Source organism: Lycorma delicatula, chromosome 4 (genome assembly GCF_047948215.1).
Source record: "Lycorma delicatula isolate Av1 chromosome 4, ASM4794821v1, whole genome shotgun sequence".
Taxonomy (NCBI): Eukaryota; Metazoa; Arthropoda; class Insecta; order Hemiptera; family Fulgoridae; genus Lycorma; species Lycorma delicatula.
In genome coordinates this window covers 201,870,731-201,886,111 of record NC_134458.1, presented here as the reverse complement: position 1 = coordinate 201,886,111, position 15,381 = coordinate 201,870,731, and the positions used below count along the sequence as shown (strand labels likewise).

General features: G+C 34.9%; 1 protein-coding gene across 7 annotated transcripts in view; it reads right to left on the bottom strand.

Moving 5' to 3' along the window:
• Positions 1 to 15,381, bottom strand: part of Arms (Ankyrin repeat-rich membrane spanning) — a 310,321-nt gene that overhangs the window by 171,409 nt on the left and 123,531 nt on the right. For all 7 annotated transcript variants that reach the window (XM_075365014.1, XM_075365013.1, XM_075365015.1 and 4 more), the window contains one exon: positions 7,230 to 7,328. In XM_075365014.1, coding sequence (XP_075221129.1) covers positions 7,230 to 7,328 — 99 coding nt within the window. The remainder of the gene's footprint in view (positions 1 to 7,229; positions 7,329 to 15,381) is intronic.

Sequence of the window (15,381 nt, the reverse complement as noted above, 5' to 3'; positions counted from 1 at the left end):
TTAAGGTAGATATGTTACTTGTTCATACAAGTTCGGCATGAGCCCTTACTTACATTTACAGACACATAGCATGTCTCTTCTTATATTTTCTTCAGAGATTTTATCATAGCACACAAAAATTGAAAAATAGAAGGCTTACTTTACAAACCATGTATGTATCCAAAGTATGTTAGCTACCTAATATCTAAATATCTAAATCTAGAGACCTGATCAACTGAATAAAGTTCATGAATAAGTTCAACTGAATTTTGCAATAAACAGCTTAGATGAAGCAGTCAAGACTGATATACACCAGACCAAGGTTAAACTTTTAGCAAGACACTTATATTTTATTCATTAAATTCTCAATTGGTTATTATAAAATCGTTTATTATTTTTCTGAATACACATATGTTTACTCTCTTCAAATTATCACTATATTACTGTTTTTTTTTGTCTTCAGTCATTTGACTGGTTTGATGCAGCTCTAAGATTCCTTATCTAGTGTCAGTCGTTTCATTTTGGTGTACCCCCTAAATCCTACATCCCTAACAATTTGTTTTACATAATCCAAATGATGCCTGCCTGCACAATTTTTCCTTCTACATGTCCCTCCAATATTAAAGTGACTATTCCAGGATGCCTTAATATGTGGCCTTTAAGTCTGCCTCTTCTTTGTTGTGTTTTGAGTCCCCTTCTTTGGATCATAGAATTCGATTCAATGTTGCGTTTAAGGTTGCCATGTCATTGCTTATGCTGACAACGCACTGCTACTGATTGAAGGGGATTCACGTAATGAGGTAGAGTTCTGAGCTGCTCGTGCTTGTGAGACACTCCGACTGTGGAGTCTTCAACATAAGATAATTTACAGCCCAGAGAAAATCACAATGATATTGCTTAAAGGCCGATTGGCTGCTTCCTGACAAATCCAGGTTCAAATGGCTGGTCTCCCCATTCAGTACATTACGACTCAATAATACCTAGGTGTTATCCTTGATGAGAATTTTCAGTTCAAGGAACATCTACAGTATGAAGAAAAAAAGGCAGCTGATGCTTTTTATGGAATCCGTAGGGTCATTCATACCAATTGGGGGTTGAATTAGGATGTCAGCAAAGCTATTATGCCATATGCTGCGCCTGTCTGGGCTAACCGCATGACTTTTATGTATTGCGCAGACATTTTGCTGCAGGCCCAGTGACTTCTCTTGCGGCTGTTATAGGCAGTTACAGAACAGTCTCACGGGAGGCAGTCTTTGTTATAGCCATAGTCAAAGCAATAGATATCTTGGCTAATAAGCAAGCATAAGGAACGCTACATTTCACAGGTAAATAATCTATTGACATCAGAACGAAAGCAGGAAATTGAAGACCGGGGCCTTGCGTCTTGGCAGGTCAGGTGGGACAAATCCCCCACAGGTCACTATACGCATGGTATACTTCCTACAGTATCTGATTTAGGTGCGATCAGATGGATCTCCCCCAATCGTAATTTCACACAGTTTCTTTTCAGGCATGGTGCTTTTCGGGGGAGTTTGACTAGGTTTTGTTTGGTGGATTCGAGTCAATGCCCGGATTGCGGGATGATACAGGGGACCACATCCTCTACATCTGTCCCCCATATGAGGCCGAACGTACACGAGCTGTTACGGAACTTGAGAGAATACATTCCTTTCTGGATCTCCAAATTAACTGGATGATCCGCAAGGAGTGGTCAATGGTGGCTGGTTTTCTTCGCACCCTTGCAGTGTGTAGGTCTGCAGAGGGAGTTCAATCGAGATACTCGATCGTGGTAGGATCCCGGGTGATTAGGGTTCCGGCTTAGGCATTGAACTGGCATCCCTACGGGGTTGGGATGCCTCTTCTTTTAACTATACTTCTACAAACGCATCTCTCTTCATCAATTTGCCGCAACACCTCTTTATTTGTCATTTTATTCACACATCTGATTTTTAACATTCTCCTATAACACCGAATTTCAAAAGCTTCTACCTTTTCTTCTCAGGTACTCTGATTGTCCAAGTTTTAGTTCCATATAAAGCTATGCTCCAAACAAATACTTTCAAAAATGTTTTCCTGATGTTTAAATTAATTTTTGATGTAAGTAAATTATATTTCTGACTGAAAGCTCATTTCACCTGTGCTATTCAGCATTTTATATCACTTCGGCTTTGTCCATCCTTAGTAATTCTACTTCCCAAATAACAAAATTCTTCTACTTCTGTAATCTTTTCTCTTCCTATTTTTATATTCAGTGGTCCATCTAATTATTTCTATTACATTTCATTACTTTTGTTTTATTCTTGTTTATTTTCATGTGGCAGTTCTTGCGTAGGACTTCAGCCATGCCATTCACTGTTTCTTCTAAATATTTTTTACTCTCAGCAAGAATTACTGTATCATCAGCAAATCATAGCATCTTTATCTTTTCACCTTGCACTGTTACTCCAGATATAAATTGTTCTTTAACATCATTAACTGTCAGTTCTATGAAAATAAAACTATGAAAATAATAAAGACTAAAAAGTAACAGAGATAGGGAACAAACTTAACGAACTCCCTTTTTTATTACAGCTTCTTTCTTATGTTCTTCGATTATTACTGCTGCAGTTTGGTTCCTGTAAATGTTAGCGATTGTTCTTCTATCTCTATACTTGAACCCTAAATTATTTTAAATGCTGGACATTTTAATCCAGTCTACATTAAGAAATGTCTTTTCTAAGTCTATAAATGCCATGTATGTTGGTTTGTTTTTCTTTAATCTTCCTTCTACTATTATTCTGAGTGCTAAAATTGATTCCCTTGTCGCTATACTTTTCCTGAAACCAAATTAGTCTTCTCCTAACACTTCTTCCACTCTCCTCTCAATTCTTCTATACAGAATTCTAGTTAAGATATTTTATGCATGAGTAGTTAAGCTAATTGTTCTGCTCCTGCTTTCTTTGGTATCATGACAACAACACTCTTTTTGAAGTCTGATGGAATTTCCCTTTTTTCATAAATATTACACACCAGCTTGTACAATCAACTATCAATTCCTCACCCGCACTGCGCAGTAATTTTGCAGGTATCCAGTCTTTCCCAGGAGCCTTTCTGCCAATCAAATCTTTTAATGCTCTCTTAAATTTAGATCTCAGTATTGTATCTCCCTTTTCATCCTCTTCGACTTCCTCTTCTTCCTCTATAACACCAGTTTCTAATTCATTTCCTCCATATAACTCTTCATTATATTCTACCCACCTAACGACCTTTTCTTTTATATTATAAATCTTTGTACCATCTTTGTTTAATACACTATTAGATTTTAATTTATGTACTACAAAATTCTTCTTAATTTTCCTGTATGCTCCGCCTATTTTATTAATCATCATCTCTCTTTTCCCTTCTGAACACTTTTCTTTAATCCACTCTTCTTTCGCTAATTTTGACTTCCTGCTTATAGTATTTCTTAATTGTAGATAGTTCCTTTTACCTTCTTTATCACCAGAGCATTCTTATACTTTCTATGTTCATCCATCAGCTCCAATATATCCTTTGATACCAAAGATTTTCTATCAGTTCTCTTTGTTTCACCTAAGTTCATTTCTGCTGATTTAAGAATTTCGTTTTTAACATTCTCCCATTCTTCTTCTATATTTTTTACCTTATCTTTTTTTTCTCAGACCTGTTGCGATGTCCTCCTCAAAAATCTTCTTAATCTCCTCTTCCTCAAGCTTCTTCTCTACATTCCATTGATTAATCTGACACCTTTTCTTTAGGTTTTTAAACCCCAATCTACATTTCATTATCACTATATTATGGTCGCTATCAATGTCTGCTACAAGGTAAGTTTTGCAGTCAACAAATTGATTTCTAAATCCTTGTTTAACCATGATATAATCTAAATGATACCTTGCACTATCACCTGGCTTTTTCCATGTGTATATTCTTCTATTATGATTTTTAAAGTGGGTGTTGGCAATTACTAAATTATACTTCGTGCAAAACTCTATAAGTCGGTCCCCTCTTTCATTTCTTTTGCCCAGCCCATATTCACCCACAATATTTCCTTCTTGCCTTTTCCAATGCTTGCATTCCAATCTCTAACTATTACTAAATTTTCATCCCCCTTTTATGTGTTCAATTGCTTTGTCATTTTCTTCCTATACACACACTACCACATTATCATCATGGGCACTTGTAGGCATGTAGACGTTAACAATCGTTGTTGGCTTAGGTTTTGATTTTATCCTAATACAATGATTCTATCGCTATGCATTTTGAAATACTCTATTCTCTTGCCTATCTTCTTGTTCATTGATAAACCTACTCCTACCTGCCCTTTATTTGAAGCTGAGTTAATTATTCTAAAATCACCTGGCCAAAAGTCGTTTTCCCCTTCCCACCGAACCTCGCTAATTCCTACTTCGTCTATATTTAACCTATCCATTTCCCTCCTTAAATTTTGTAACCAACCAACCTTTTTTAATACTTCTAACACTCCATGCTCTGACTCGTAGAATATTATTTTTTTAATTTTCTGGTGACACCTTCCTTAGTAGTCCCCACCTGGAGATCTGAACAGGGGACTACTTTACCTCTGAAATATTTTACCAAGGAAGGTGTCTCCATCTTTCTTAAATGAAAATGCACAGAGCTACATTTTCTTGGAAAAAACAGCTGTAGTTTTCCATTGTTTTCAGCTGCACAGTACTCGGAAGATTGAGTGATGTTGATATGGTCGTTTAAGTCTTCCTGACTTCCTGACCTATGCCCTTAACAACTGCTGAAAGAGCTGCTGCCCTCTTTCAGGAATCATTCCGTAGTCTGGCTCTCAACAGATACCTCTCCAATATGGTTGCACCTTCAGTCCAGCTACTCAAGCTAGACTGAGCACTCAAGCCCCCACGCTCAGTGGACTGAGCACTCAAGTATCACTGAGCACTCAAGCCCCCTCACCATCGGCAAGGTCTCATGTTTCATAAAGGGAGTATATTACGTATATAATCTTTCAAAGTTACATACAACTTTTTTTTCTTATTCACTGGAACATTCTCAATCATTAAATTTTTCTTTTCCACAAATAAATCATCCTTTCACATAAAAAAAAAATCAATCAAGTTTTTTTAATTTTTCTATTATGAATTTTAGAAATAAATAAAAATCTATTGTAGTGTACATTGTAAAATAATGAACAAATAAAAAAAAATTATGTTACTGTCAGTAATAAAGATGGTTTATAAGTAAAAGATTAATTTTTAATGACAAATCTAACCATTTACTGTAAAAAAATAATTTGTTTTTTGTCCAAGTAAAATTGTATCTTTATTTTAAACAATCTTTTAACTTTATTAATGTAAACTTTTTATTTTTTTATTGTTTGAAATATACTTGTGATTCCATGTTTTAACCCTTCAATCAGTATACTCTCACATATTTACAATTTTGCAATAATGACATTTTATAGTTAAAATTTTAACTTTTGCTTTATCCAGAATAGTCAAAGAGTATAATTCCTGTGCTGCAATGATTACTAAAATTTATTATAAGAGAATTCTACCAACAGAACAATCAGTTATTCGGCTAATTAATGATGATCTCCATTTCTTTCTGTTAAATGATACTCTTAATCTTCAACATTTTTACCACATCTTAATCTGCTTCATAAATTCCAATTTTTCATTCTCCTACAGTTTTTACCCTTTACTAATTATTCTTCATGAAAGCATTCCTTGCTTATTATACCAGTCCAGTTTTGATACTTGTCACACGTTATCTTCTCTTTGTAATTTTATTACCTAAATAAAATAATTATTTTTTGCTTATGAGTGCATTTCTAAAAAATTTCTGTCCCAGCTTTAGATCTTTTCATAGATGGAAAAATAATAAATGATCATCCTTAACAAGTTAATACCAAGAGTAAACAATATCAGAAATAACACCAAGGCTGACCCATAAGATAGTGACAGTAGGCTAAGTTACCTGCTTTCAATTATCTTTATATGCACGAACCAATCACCTGTTTTATCAGTCATTTCATTTTACATATTTCACAATATTGAGAATGCTTTCGATGAGAAAGTTTCTAAGAAATTATTGTGAAAATACCTTGGAGGATTTTATATAATTACCAACACATGAATGAAATTTATTTGGCTTTTATTTACAAATACTGTTTGCTGCTGCACAGCAAATAATGCCCAAGTTACGGCCATTCAATGGTATTAAACAAAAAAAAATCATTCTTTATCCTAATATATCTAGATGCTACACTGAGGCAGAAGGAGAAATTTTTAACATGTTTCTCTTATTTTTTTACTATGTATTCAGAAATAAGTATATTTTGGTGTTTCTACCATTTAATATTTTGTCAATTCTTTTCTAAATGTTGTTGAGTGTTCCTCTAAAAATAATTGTACTCTACTTTATCTTTAGTAAGATTCTGTATCTTCTAGTAAGATTTTTCTGTGATACTTCCAAACCAAATTAATAGTAACTGGTTCATTCTGAAAATCATCATGTTAAAAGCTTTACTCTTATGTGCACAGGATGAAAGTTTTTGTGATATATCTATCAGTATGCATATTTTTTTCTATTAAACATAAAGTATAGTTATATTTTTAATATGTATCATTCATTATTTACAAGTAATTTGCTCATTATAATATATTAGAAGTGTGAATAAATCTGCTGTACCACAACATTGTCTAGAAATTGGTAAAAGAATTAGTATAATAAAAACAAATTTAAAAAAATGTCAATAATAATTATAAATTAGACAGTACACAGTAGGTCTAAAAAGTTCCCAAGCTAAATTTCTGTAGTCGATACAAATAGCTCCATCTCTTGGACAACCAAAGAACTATGTAGTACAATGTCTGATGAGTGTGTATACAAAATTACATCACATTTTGTCACTCCAGTCTCAAGTTATATTAGGTCGCGAATGTTGCATTCATGTGACCACTGCAACAAGTGTATAACTAGAGAAAGATTCTATGTAGAGGGCTGATGTGGGTAAATTTGTTTATCTTTAAATCTGTATTTTTATTTAATCTAGTTTGGGAACTTTTCAGACATACTGTGTAGTTATCTATTTTAAGAAAATACTTAAAGTAAAATTTGTTATAACAGTTTTTGAGCATTTTCTTGTTTTCCAATTAATTTCAATAATTAACTTATTATCAATTTAAAAATGAATAACAAAGATGAAATAAAAGCTATTCCATTAAATATAATTTACTCTATTAAATTATCAATCACAATTAATTTACCTTAGTAGCTACTTCCAAATCAGGATTAGCAGTTAAAAGTAATTTTAATACTGGAATGTTACCTTTTTCAACAGCAGTATAAGTAGCTGTTTTTCTTTCCTGAAGAAAAAAAAATCACAAAAAAATTAAAAACTGAATCAGTTAAATAAAAACATGACAAAAATAAATTTAACTAAGCTCAAGTAGAGATTAATGATAATAATAATTTTTTTTTAATATTATTATTATTATTATTCTCTCCCTGTGGGTCGGGGTAGAAGTTGTCGGGGCCAAGCCGTCCGCAAAGTACCTCGGTATGATGATTGACTGGAAAATCCGCTTTGCTGAGCAGCTTCGTAGAGCGGCCGACAAAGCTGCAAGAGCCGTAACTGCTCTCAGCCGGCTCATGGCGAATGTCGGCGGACCGAAGGCCAGCAGACGGCGATTGCTGATGTCCACAGTGCATCCCATCCTGTTATACGGGTCAGAAGTGTGGGCCCAGGCATTAAGAACTGCAAAAAAAAACGGAAGCGGCTCGCGCAGGTGCAACGCACCGCAGCCTTGCGAGTCGCTTCCGCGTATCAGACGGTCTCTGAGCCTGCAGTACTGGTGGTCGCCGGCGTCATACCCATTGCTATTTTGGCAAGGGAGCGCTAGGTGATCTACAGGAGGCGACGGGAAGGCGAAGACCAGGAGACCATTGCAACGAGGAACGCACTCGCACGTTCCTCACATGGCAAGAGACCTGGGACCACGAGACCAGCCTCAACTGCCTCCTCTATTGCTCCGGTGTATGGGACGACGCTGAGCACAACTTTTTCAAATGTGCTCGGTGGGCGGCAGATCGAGGGAGACTAGAGGCGGATCTCGGAGCACTGAGCCCCCACAATGTGGTTGCGATGATGCTCCGTAATCTGAGCAGCTGGGAAAGTGTAGCCCCATTCGTCCGCAACATTCCCAGGACCAAAAAGGTTGACCTGGATAGTCCTGAAAATTAGGTAGCACCTAATCAGGGTAGTATAGGAGGACTCGACCGGAAGTAATGTGTTAAACGAGTCCTGATAGAAAGGGGGGTGGTTTTAGTCGGTAGTTTGCTGATAGTGATTGGATAATACCATCTGCAGGAGCCCGACACTCCGTGCGTAAATGCATTTCTACCATTATTAACTGTAGTGAAAATAGTGTTTTCACTGATTTGACTGATCAAGTACAGGACTGACCTGGTAGATTAGTTACAATGACTACAACGAAATGTAAGTGTAAGGGTTGTAACAAGCCATTTCATCGAAAACAAAAGAGAACAGAGTGTCTTGGACAGTGTCAATTGATGTATCATGCTGATTGTTCTAAAATTGATGACGTTACTCATATAACTAATCGAGTTTCTATTTTTGTGTGTAAAAACCTTAAGGACATCCTGCTGTCTCTGTCTCTGAATAATATCAGTACCATTATTGGAAGCACACCTAGTAGTACAATCCCACAAAGTGGTGGTGATACTATAATTAAAGAACTGGTTAAGGTGATGGAAGATTCAAGAGTCATGATGAATATGTTGGTCGATCGTGTTACAGATCTGTCAAGGGTAATTTCCTTTTCAGCTGCTAGTTGAAAAGATTGTTTCTACAGAGATAACCACTAAGGAAGTGGTGCAAGATAAATTTAGGTACAATTTAAAAAAAAAAAGTATAATTCAGGTGAGCAGGTCAATTTGGGTAATGAATTTGTACCCTTGTAAGCAAAGCGGTGAGGTCAAATCGACCATAATATATTGAGAGGCCGAAGTCAATATCTGTAGAAGCAAAATTGTAAAATTTTATGAGATATAATTGTGGATTGGATAAGAGAAAGGTGAGAATTTTACAATGGTGACGGCCCATAGGCAGCCTAGTAAAGAATAAGATGAGGCAGGTCGGAAAGGAATGGGAATGGCGGCAAAGGGTAGGTCAAGATTGGAAATAGTGGTAAAAATCTCCATCTGGTCAAATCCGGACAGAAGGCCTTACTTGTCACACAATTTCATCCAAGTACCACTGATAAGGATATTGAGAGTATTGTAACTGAGGTAGTTGTTTTGCCTAAAGGGTTCAGGTCTACCCACATTCAAGAGTGGGGGGATCAGGACTCCCCGATGATGGCATAAAGAACCCTCAAAGTATGAGTAGGCCATGAAGTGAAGGATGTGTGAAACACACAACTGGGACTGTTAGAGTACGGACGGGATGCGTAGCTTCTCAGCAGAAGTGATATCAGCTGTCTGGAAGAGGTGTGTCCTAGTGAACTTAGGGAGACCCCAGTGGGAAAGCCCCAGAAGGGGGCTAGCTAGGGTGGGCAAATACTGCTGCCACGACACTCTGAGGTGACTGTGTTTTACTTAATAGCGAGGACCGGTTGTCTTGGGAGTGTTTAAAGAAAAAAAAGGATGCACATGAGGCATCACAGATATAGTTCATTTCATATCCTAGTGAATGATGTAAATCATAATCTAAATTATTCACCATTAACCTTTTCATAAAAAGGTTAATTCTGGAGATGTCTAACCTGCGGGTGTGCTGGTACTACCTCTTTATGGGCAATTAAGAAGGGAACAGATTTGGACTGATGCAAAGGTTGTGGATGGTTTGATTGAGAAGTTATGAAATGATGATGGAGAGAGAAGTTTGGATTATTGGAAATGATATTGTCAACAAGGCTGGTGCTTTGCCTAATCAGTAAGAAGGCGATAGGGACAGATGTGAATAGTAAAGGGTTGAGTATTTATCAGAATGTAAGAATACATCTCACTATAGATGACAAATTTTATGGCTCTACAGTAGATTGCCCTTTTGAATTATTGTTGTAACTGTTTCAATGCTGAATGAAAGTCTCTAGTAGTGGAGTATTTTCCCGATAGATATAATTTGTACAGGACCAACAGGCGTTCTGAGACTTCTAAGACTAGAGACAGCATAACTTAGTTGGCAATTGATGCTCAACTTTAATTTTAGATAGTCAGATCTTGAGTTCTTTGAGGAATCTGTTTGGACAGAGTTAAGAATGAAAAGTGGGATGAAGTTCCTAATTCACAACCATTCCTTGATCCTGATATATTGCCACACGTCATTGAAAAATATCTGATGGTTCTAGAACAGAAACTGGATGGGAATGGATATCATGTGTTAATGCTGGGTGATTTAAATATCCCATATGTTGATTGGGATAATGGAACCTAATACCCAATTCTATGCGAAGAAGAAAGCAGAGGTTATGTTTGAGTTCTTGAATGATATCAGGCTATGAAAGGATAATCATATTGTTCCAGAGGGTGGGAAAATCTACTTTGGACCTACTTATATCTATAGAGTTGGAGGTGGGAAATGAGATTGATTGCCTTGTGTCTCCAAACCTCTCAATGACTCCTCCATATACCAGGTGATCATGTGAAAAGTTACCACATTTATTATTCAACAGCTATCAGTCCCATCGTGTTTTTGTTTGCAAGCATGTACACCATTCTTGAAGGGAACCTTTTTAAAATTATTTTAAGGGGTGGAACCCACCCTCTCACTACATCTACCCCAACTCAAAGATCTTAAATGGCATTGTAACATTTACTTACATTAATTGACAAGCCAAAAAAAATAACACATTTTGATGAAAAGAAGATTAAAATCCACCTACCCCTTCGCTCGGTAGGTGCGAAAAACCATTTGGGGTACTTTTTTAAAATTTCAATCCAACAAAAATAATTATAAAATTACGTGATATTACTTCTTAAACCATTTGAAATAATCATAATCTGTGGATTAAAACTGTGAAAATTATTTTTTAAATTACCAACATAAAATTTTGCCCTTAAATGTTTTCTAAATTTTCAAGGGTTGAAAAATTATGCCTTAGAAAATCAATTAGATGACAATGGAAACATGTTACTTAATGAAGACATGCTTCACTTTCAGCAAGATGGAGCACCTGCTCTATTCATTTCCAGTTCGACAATGGTTGGACCGAATGTTCCCTGGGCATTGGATATATAGAAGAGGAACAGTTGAGTGGTCGGCAAGATCTGCTGATCTAACACCACTGGGTTTTTTTTATGGGGTCATTTAAAATCAATAATTTATAAAGATATTTGTGCTAACATACAAGAGTAAAGAAATAAATTTGTAAGAACATGTAGGGATGTAACCAAAGAAATCTTAATAAAACTAAAATGTGAATTTCAACATAGACTTTATTATTGTTTATAGAAACATGAGAACAATTTTGAACAATGACTTAAAAATTTATCTTTTACTTTATTGAGGTAAAAAAATATGTTTCCTTTATTATTTCTTAAGGACTCTTATTGTTAAAAACCTTCATAACAAAATTAACTAATGAATGATTTAAGCTTTATTTTTTGATAACACAATTATTCATTTATGAATTAATTTTTATTTAATTATTTAATCATTAAGTTTATCTGGTAATAAATTTTTCAACATGTTACCAGCAAAGTAGGTACCTTATTATGGGTTTTTCATATATTTAACTGTTGTTAAAATGCTGTGTTTACTGGTCCCTTTTTACAATGATGGAGAAACCTAAAACCCATATTTTTAACAAGAATGAATGAGTTCAGACCTAATGCTTTGGGTCAGTAAAACCATATCCCAACATAACCTAAAAAAATCACATTTTTAATCATAACTTAACAATACATATGCACAAAGGTTCATCCAATTTTTGCGCGGGTTTTTATTTCGCGATCGATCGGACCTTGAAAAAAAATAACCCTCGTAATACACATTTGACTTCCTGAAAAACACATATAATGGGTTCATATACAAGATAGTGAAATTATGTTATGAAACTTTATTTGATCCAAAATTGTTAAAATATTTACGATACAATCAATTATTTATCATTGATTTTAGAATTATTATAATTACACTTATTACACTGGGTAAATAAAGTAAACAAAGAAATTGCCAGGCACCTGTGGCAACAAGAAAATGTAAATAATAAAGATTAAGCAGCTGAGTCATCATCATTTTTCCTTGTAGGTGTAGGCTTCATTGAAGCATGCTGCTTGTTCCAACATGAATAATTCAGGATTCAACATGAATGCCTGCCTCTACCTCCCCAAACTACAAGCATAGGCTTTCACCTATTAGCTTTATTCAGACTATGTTTATTAATGAAAGTTTGTAAAGTGTATTTATTAAAATGTCTGCAAACCAATGTAGTTTTGGAACTGAATCCCATCAGTTGAGTTACACACAACAGACAATTATGGTCAGTATTACATTGTTGGAACAATCAGAAGTTAATAATATTAAGTCTGAAGGGTGGGGTGAGTTTAGAACAATTAATTTCTGTCTCTGAGCATCATAAAGCATTTTTCTTAAACAAGTTTGAGATCTACCAAAAATTCTGTATGGACCCTTCCAATCTCACAAGAAAAAAATATCAAAATCTTTAAGAGTAAATTCTGGAACTCTCCCAAAAAATTAATAATTTACAAAAGTGTGTAAAATCAGTACCTGGGCAGAAAATATGTGATGTTTGTACATAAAAACACACTATTGCATGATGAAAGTGAAATTGAAGAAATGGTCAGTGATAGTGAAGAGATAAACAACTTAGAACTATCTATTTCTAAACAACAGAAATTGGAATAACTACATTCATCCATGAAAAATTTAGGGGAATCCCCATTTAAACTTCATGGAATAGCATCACATAGCAAATAATCAAGTTATGCAAAGAGAAAAATTGAATCTGTTACTAGTACATTAAAGTCAAAAGTAAGCAAGGTTTTAGAAAAGGAATTTACTTTAGCAGATGAATCTCCACTTGCATTGACAAGAGAAGTTGAACAAAAAGTAAAGGATATGAATAGACTAATAGACTTAATGAAAGAAAAGCTTAATGTTACCACTTTACAAAGAGAAAAAATACAAATTTTAACCCTAGTTTCTGCTTCATGGAGCAGAAAAAAATAAGCGAAGAATTCAATGTGAAAGAGTATACTGCATGTAAAATCTTCTTAAAGATAAGGGTTGCACTGCCTGAGCCAAAAAAAGGACATCCATTCAATGAAAATATGATTAAGCTTGTCAAAAGCTTTTACCAAAGTGGTGAATACTCTGAAGTTATGCCAGGGGCTAAAGAAAAATGAAGCATTTAAAAAAATGAATACGTGCAAAACATGGTGTTGTTAGGAAATTTGAGTGAGCTGTACTCTGCTTTCAAGTTTGAACACCCAGGTCTTAAAATTGGACTGTCCAAGTTCTGCATGCTCTGACCAATATTGTGTGTAGGAGCAGGTACTACTGGTACACATTTTGTTCATGTCTGTACTATTCATGAAAATGTTTAACTATTGCTTTACGCTTGTTCAATTGAAGAAAACTACAATGAACTTATTGAGAAGTTAGTATATTCAAGAGACAACAGAGACTGTATGTTATGGCACTGCTCAAACAGCACTTCAGGCAAAAATCTAAAATCCTTCATTAAGGAAAAATTCGAAGAGTGGGATCCTAATGATGAGGTGACATATTCTGCATAGATATCTACTGACAAAACTCAACAGGTGCAGTTCACCATAACATTAGAAGAATATCTGGTAATCTTAGTTGAAGGCCTAGAAAAACTAATATCTCACTCTTTCATTACAAAATCTCAGGCCAGATATTTGATAAAATCAAAAGCAATCTGAAAGTAGATGAGGCCATTGTTCTTATTGATTTTAGTGAAAACTACTCATTTGTTTTGCAAAATGAAGCCCAAGGGTATCACTGGAGAAGCAACAGCTGTTCTCTTCAATCAGTTGTGATCTACACACGTCATGACAACAATGAAGACCTAATAGTTTCTAGTTTGTGCATAGTGTCTGATGACTTGGAGCATGATGTAGCATTTGTTCATGAAACACAAAAGGTTGTTGCTGAATACTTGAAAAAAGCTTTCCAGAGGTGAAAAGCATGACTTATTATAATGATGGTTGTGCAGCACAGTATAAAAACTGTAAAACCTTTCTCAATCTGTGCTTTCCTGAAAAGGACTTTAAATTAAAAGCTACATGGTATTTTTTTGCCACCAACCATGGGAAGTCACCTTGTGATGGTATTGGTGGCATTATCAAGCACACTGTGACAAAAGCAAGTCTCCAACATAGTCCTGGTAATGATATTGATAATGCCCAGAAATTCTTTGATTTTTGCAAGACAAAAACAGAAAACATAAAATTCACAATGATTAAAAAAGAAATACTGATAGAGGCACACCAATAACTAGAGGCTCATTTCTCTAAACCCAAGACAGTTCCTGGGACATCCACTTTGACTACAAATCTGAAAACTCAATCGCAACATAACATGTAAGTTTTGCACAGTCTTCAATTTTTCTGGAGAAGACCAATCAGTGATGATGTCTGACAGATTGCACAACTACATTTGCCTGTATTTATGATGACCAGTAGTTTTTTGGATTAGTTTTATCAAAACATGAAGACAAAGGTGACATTAAAGTTAAATTTCTGCATCCCACGGGCCTGCTTCGTCTTTTCACCGGCCCACAAAAGAAGATATTTGCTGGATTCCAGTGAGCAACATAATTTCATGTGACAACCCCCAGTCATAAAAGCATCCAGTTCAATGTATTATTTTCCTGAGAAGGAAATTAGTTGAAGCAACCTTCAGTGCAACAAGACGTTAAAACAAACACAAGTTCATAAATAACAAGGTGTTGGTGTTTCGTTCAAAACAATTTTATTGTAAGAAATATTACTGTAATTTCACTGACAAAACAGGTGTAAATAGCAAATGAGCTTATGTCCAGACTTTTAGAAGACTTTGTAAGTTCTTCTTTCATTCACTGATTTTATTCAATTATGTTTACAAATTTTTGTCGAAATTAAATTATATATTTTCAAGTCTTAATGTTTAAAAAATGGTACATTGTACACAAACTTATGTATGATTTTATGTGCTAAATTAAATAAATATAGTAGGAAATGTATATTTTAGAAATGAGATATAAATTAGTTTATAGGATAATCCTGATACTATCTTGAGTTACATCATATTAATGTGAATTATTTGTCAGTTGTTTCATGATATATTAAACGTATTGCCAGTCAAAAAACCACAAATTTTCTTCCAGAACCTACTTGCTCATACTTTTAGAATTATATTTTTAAAAA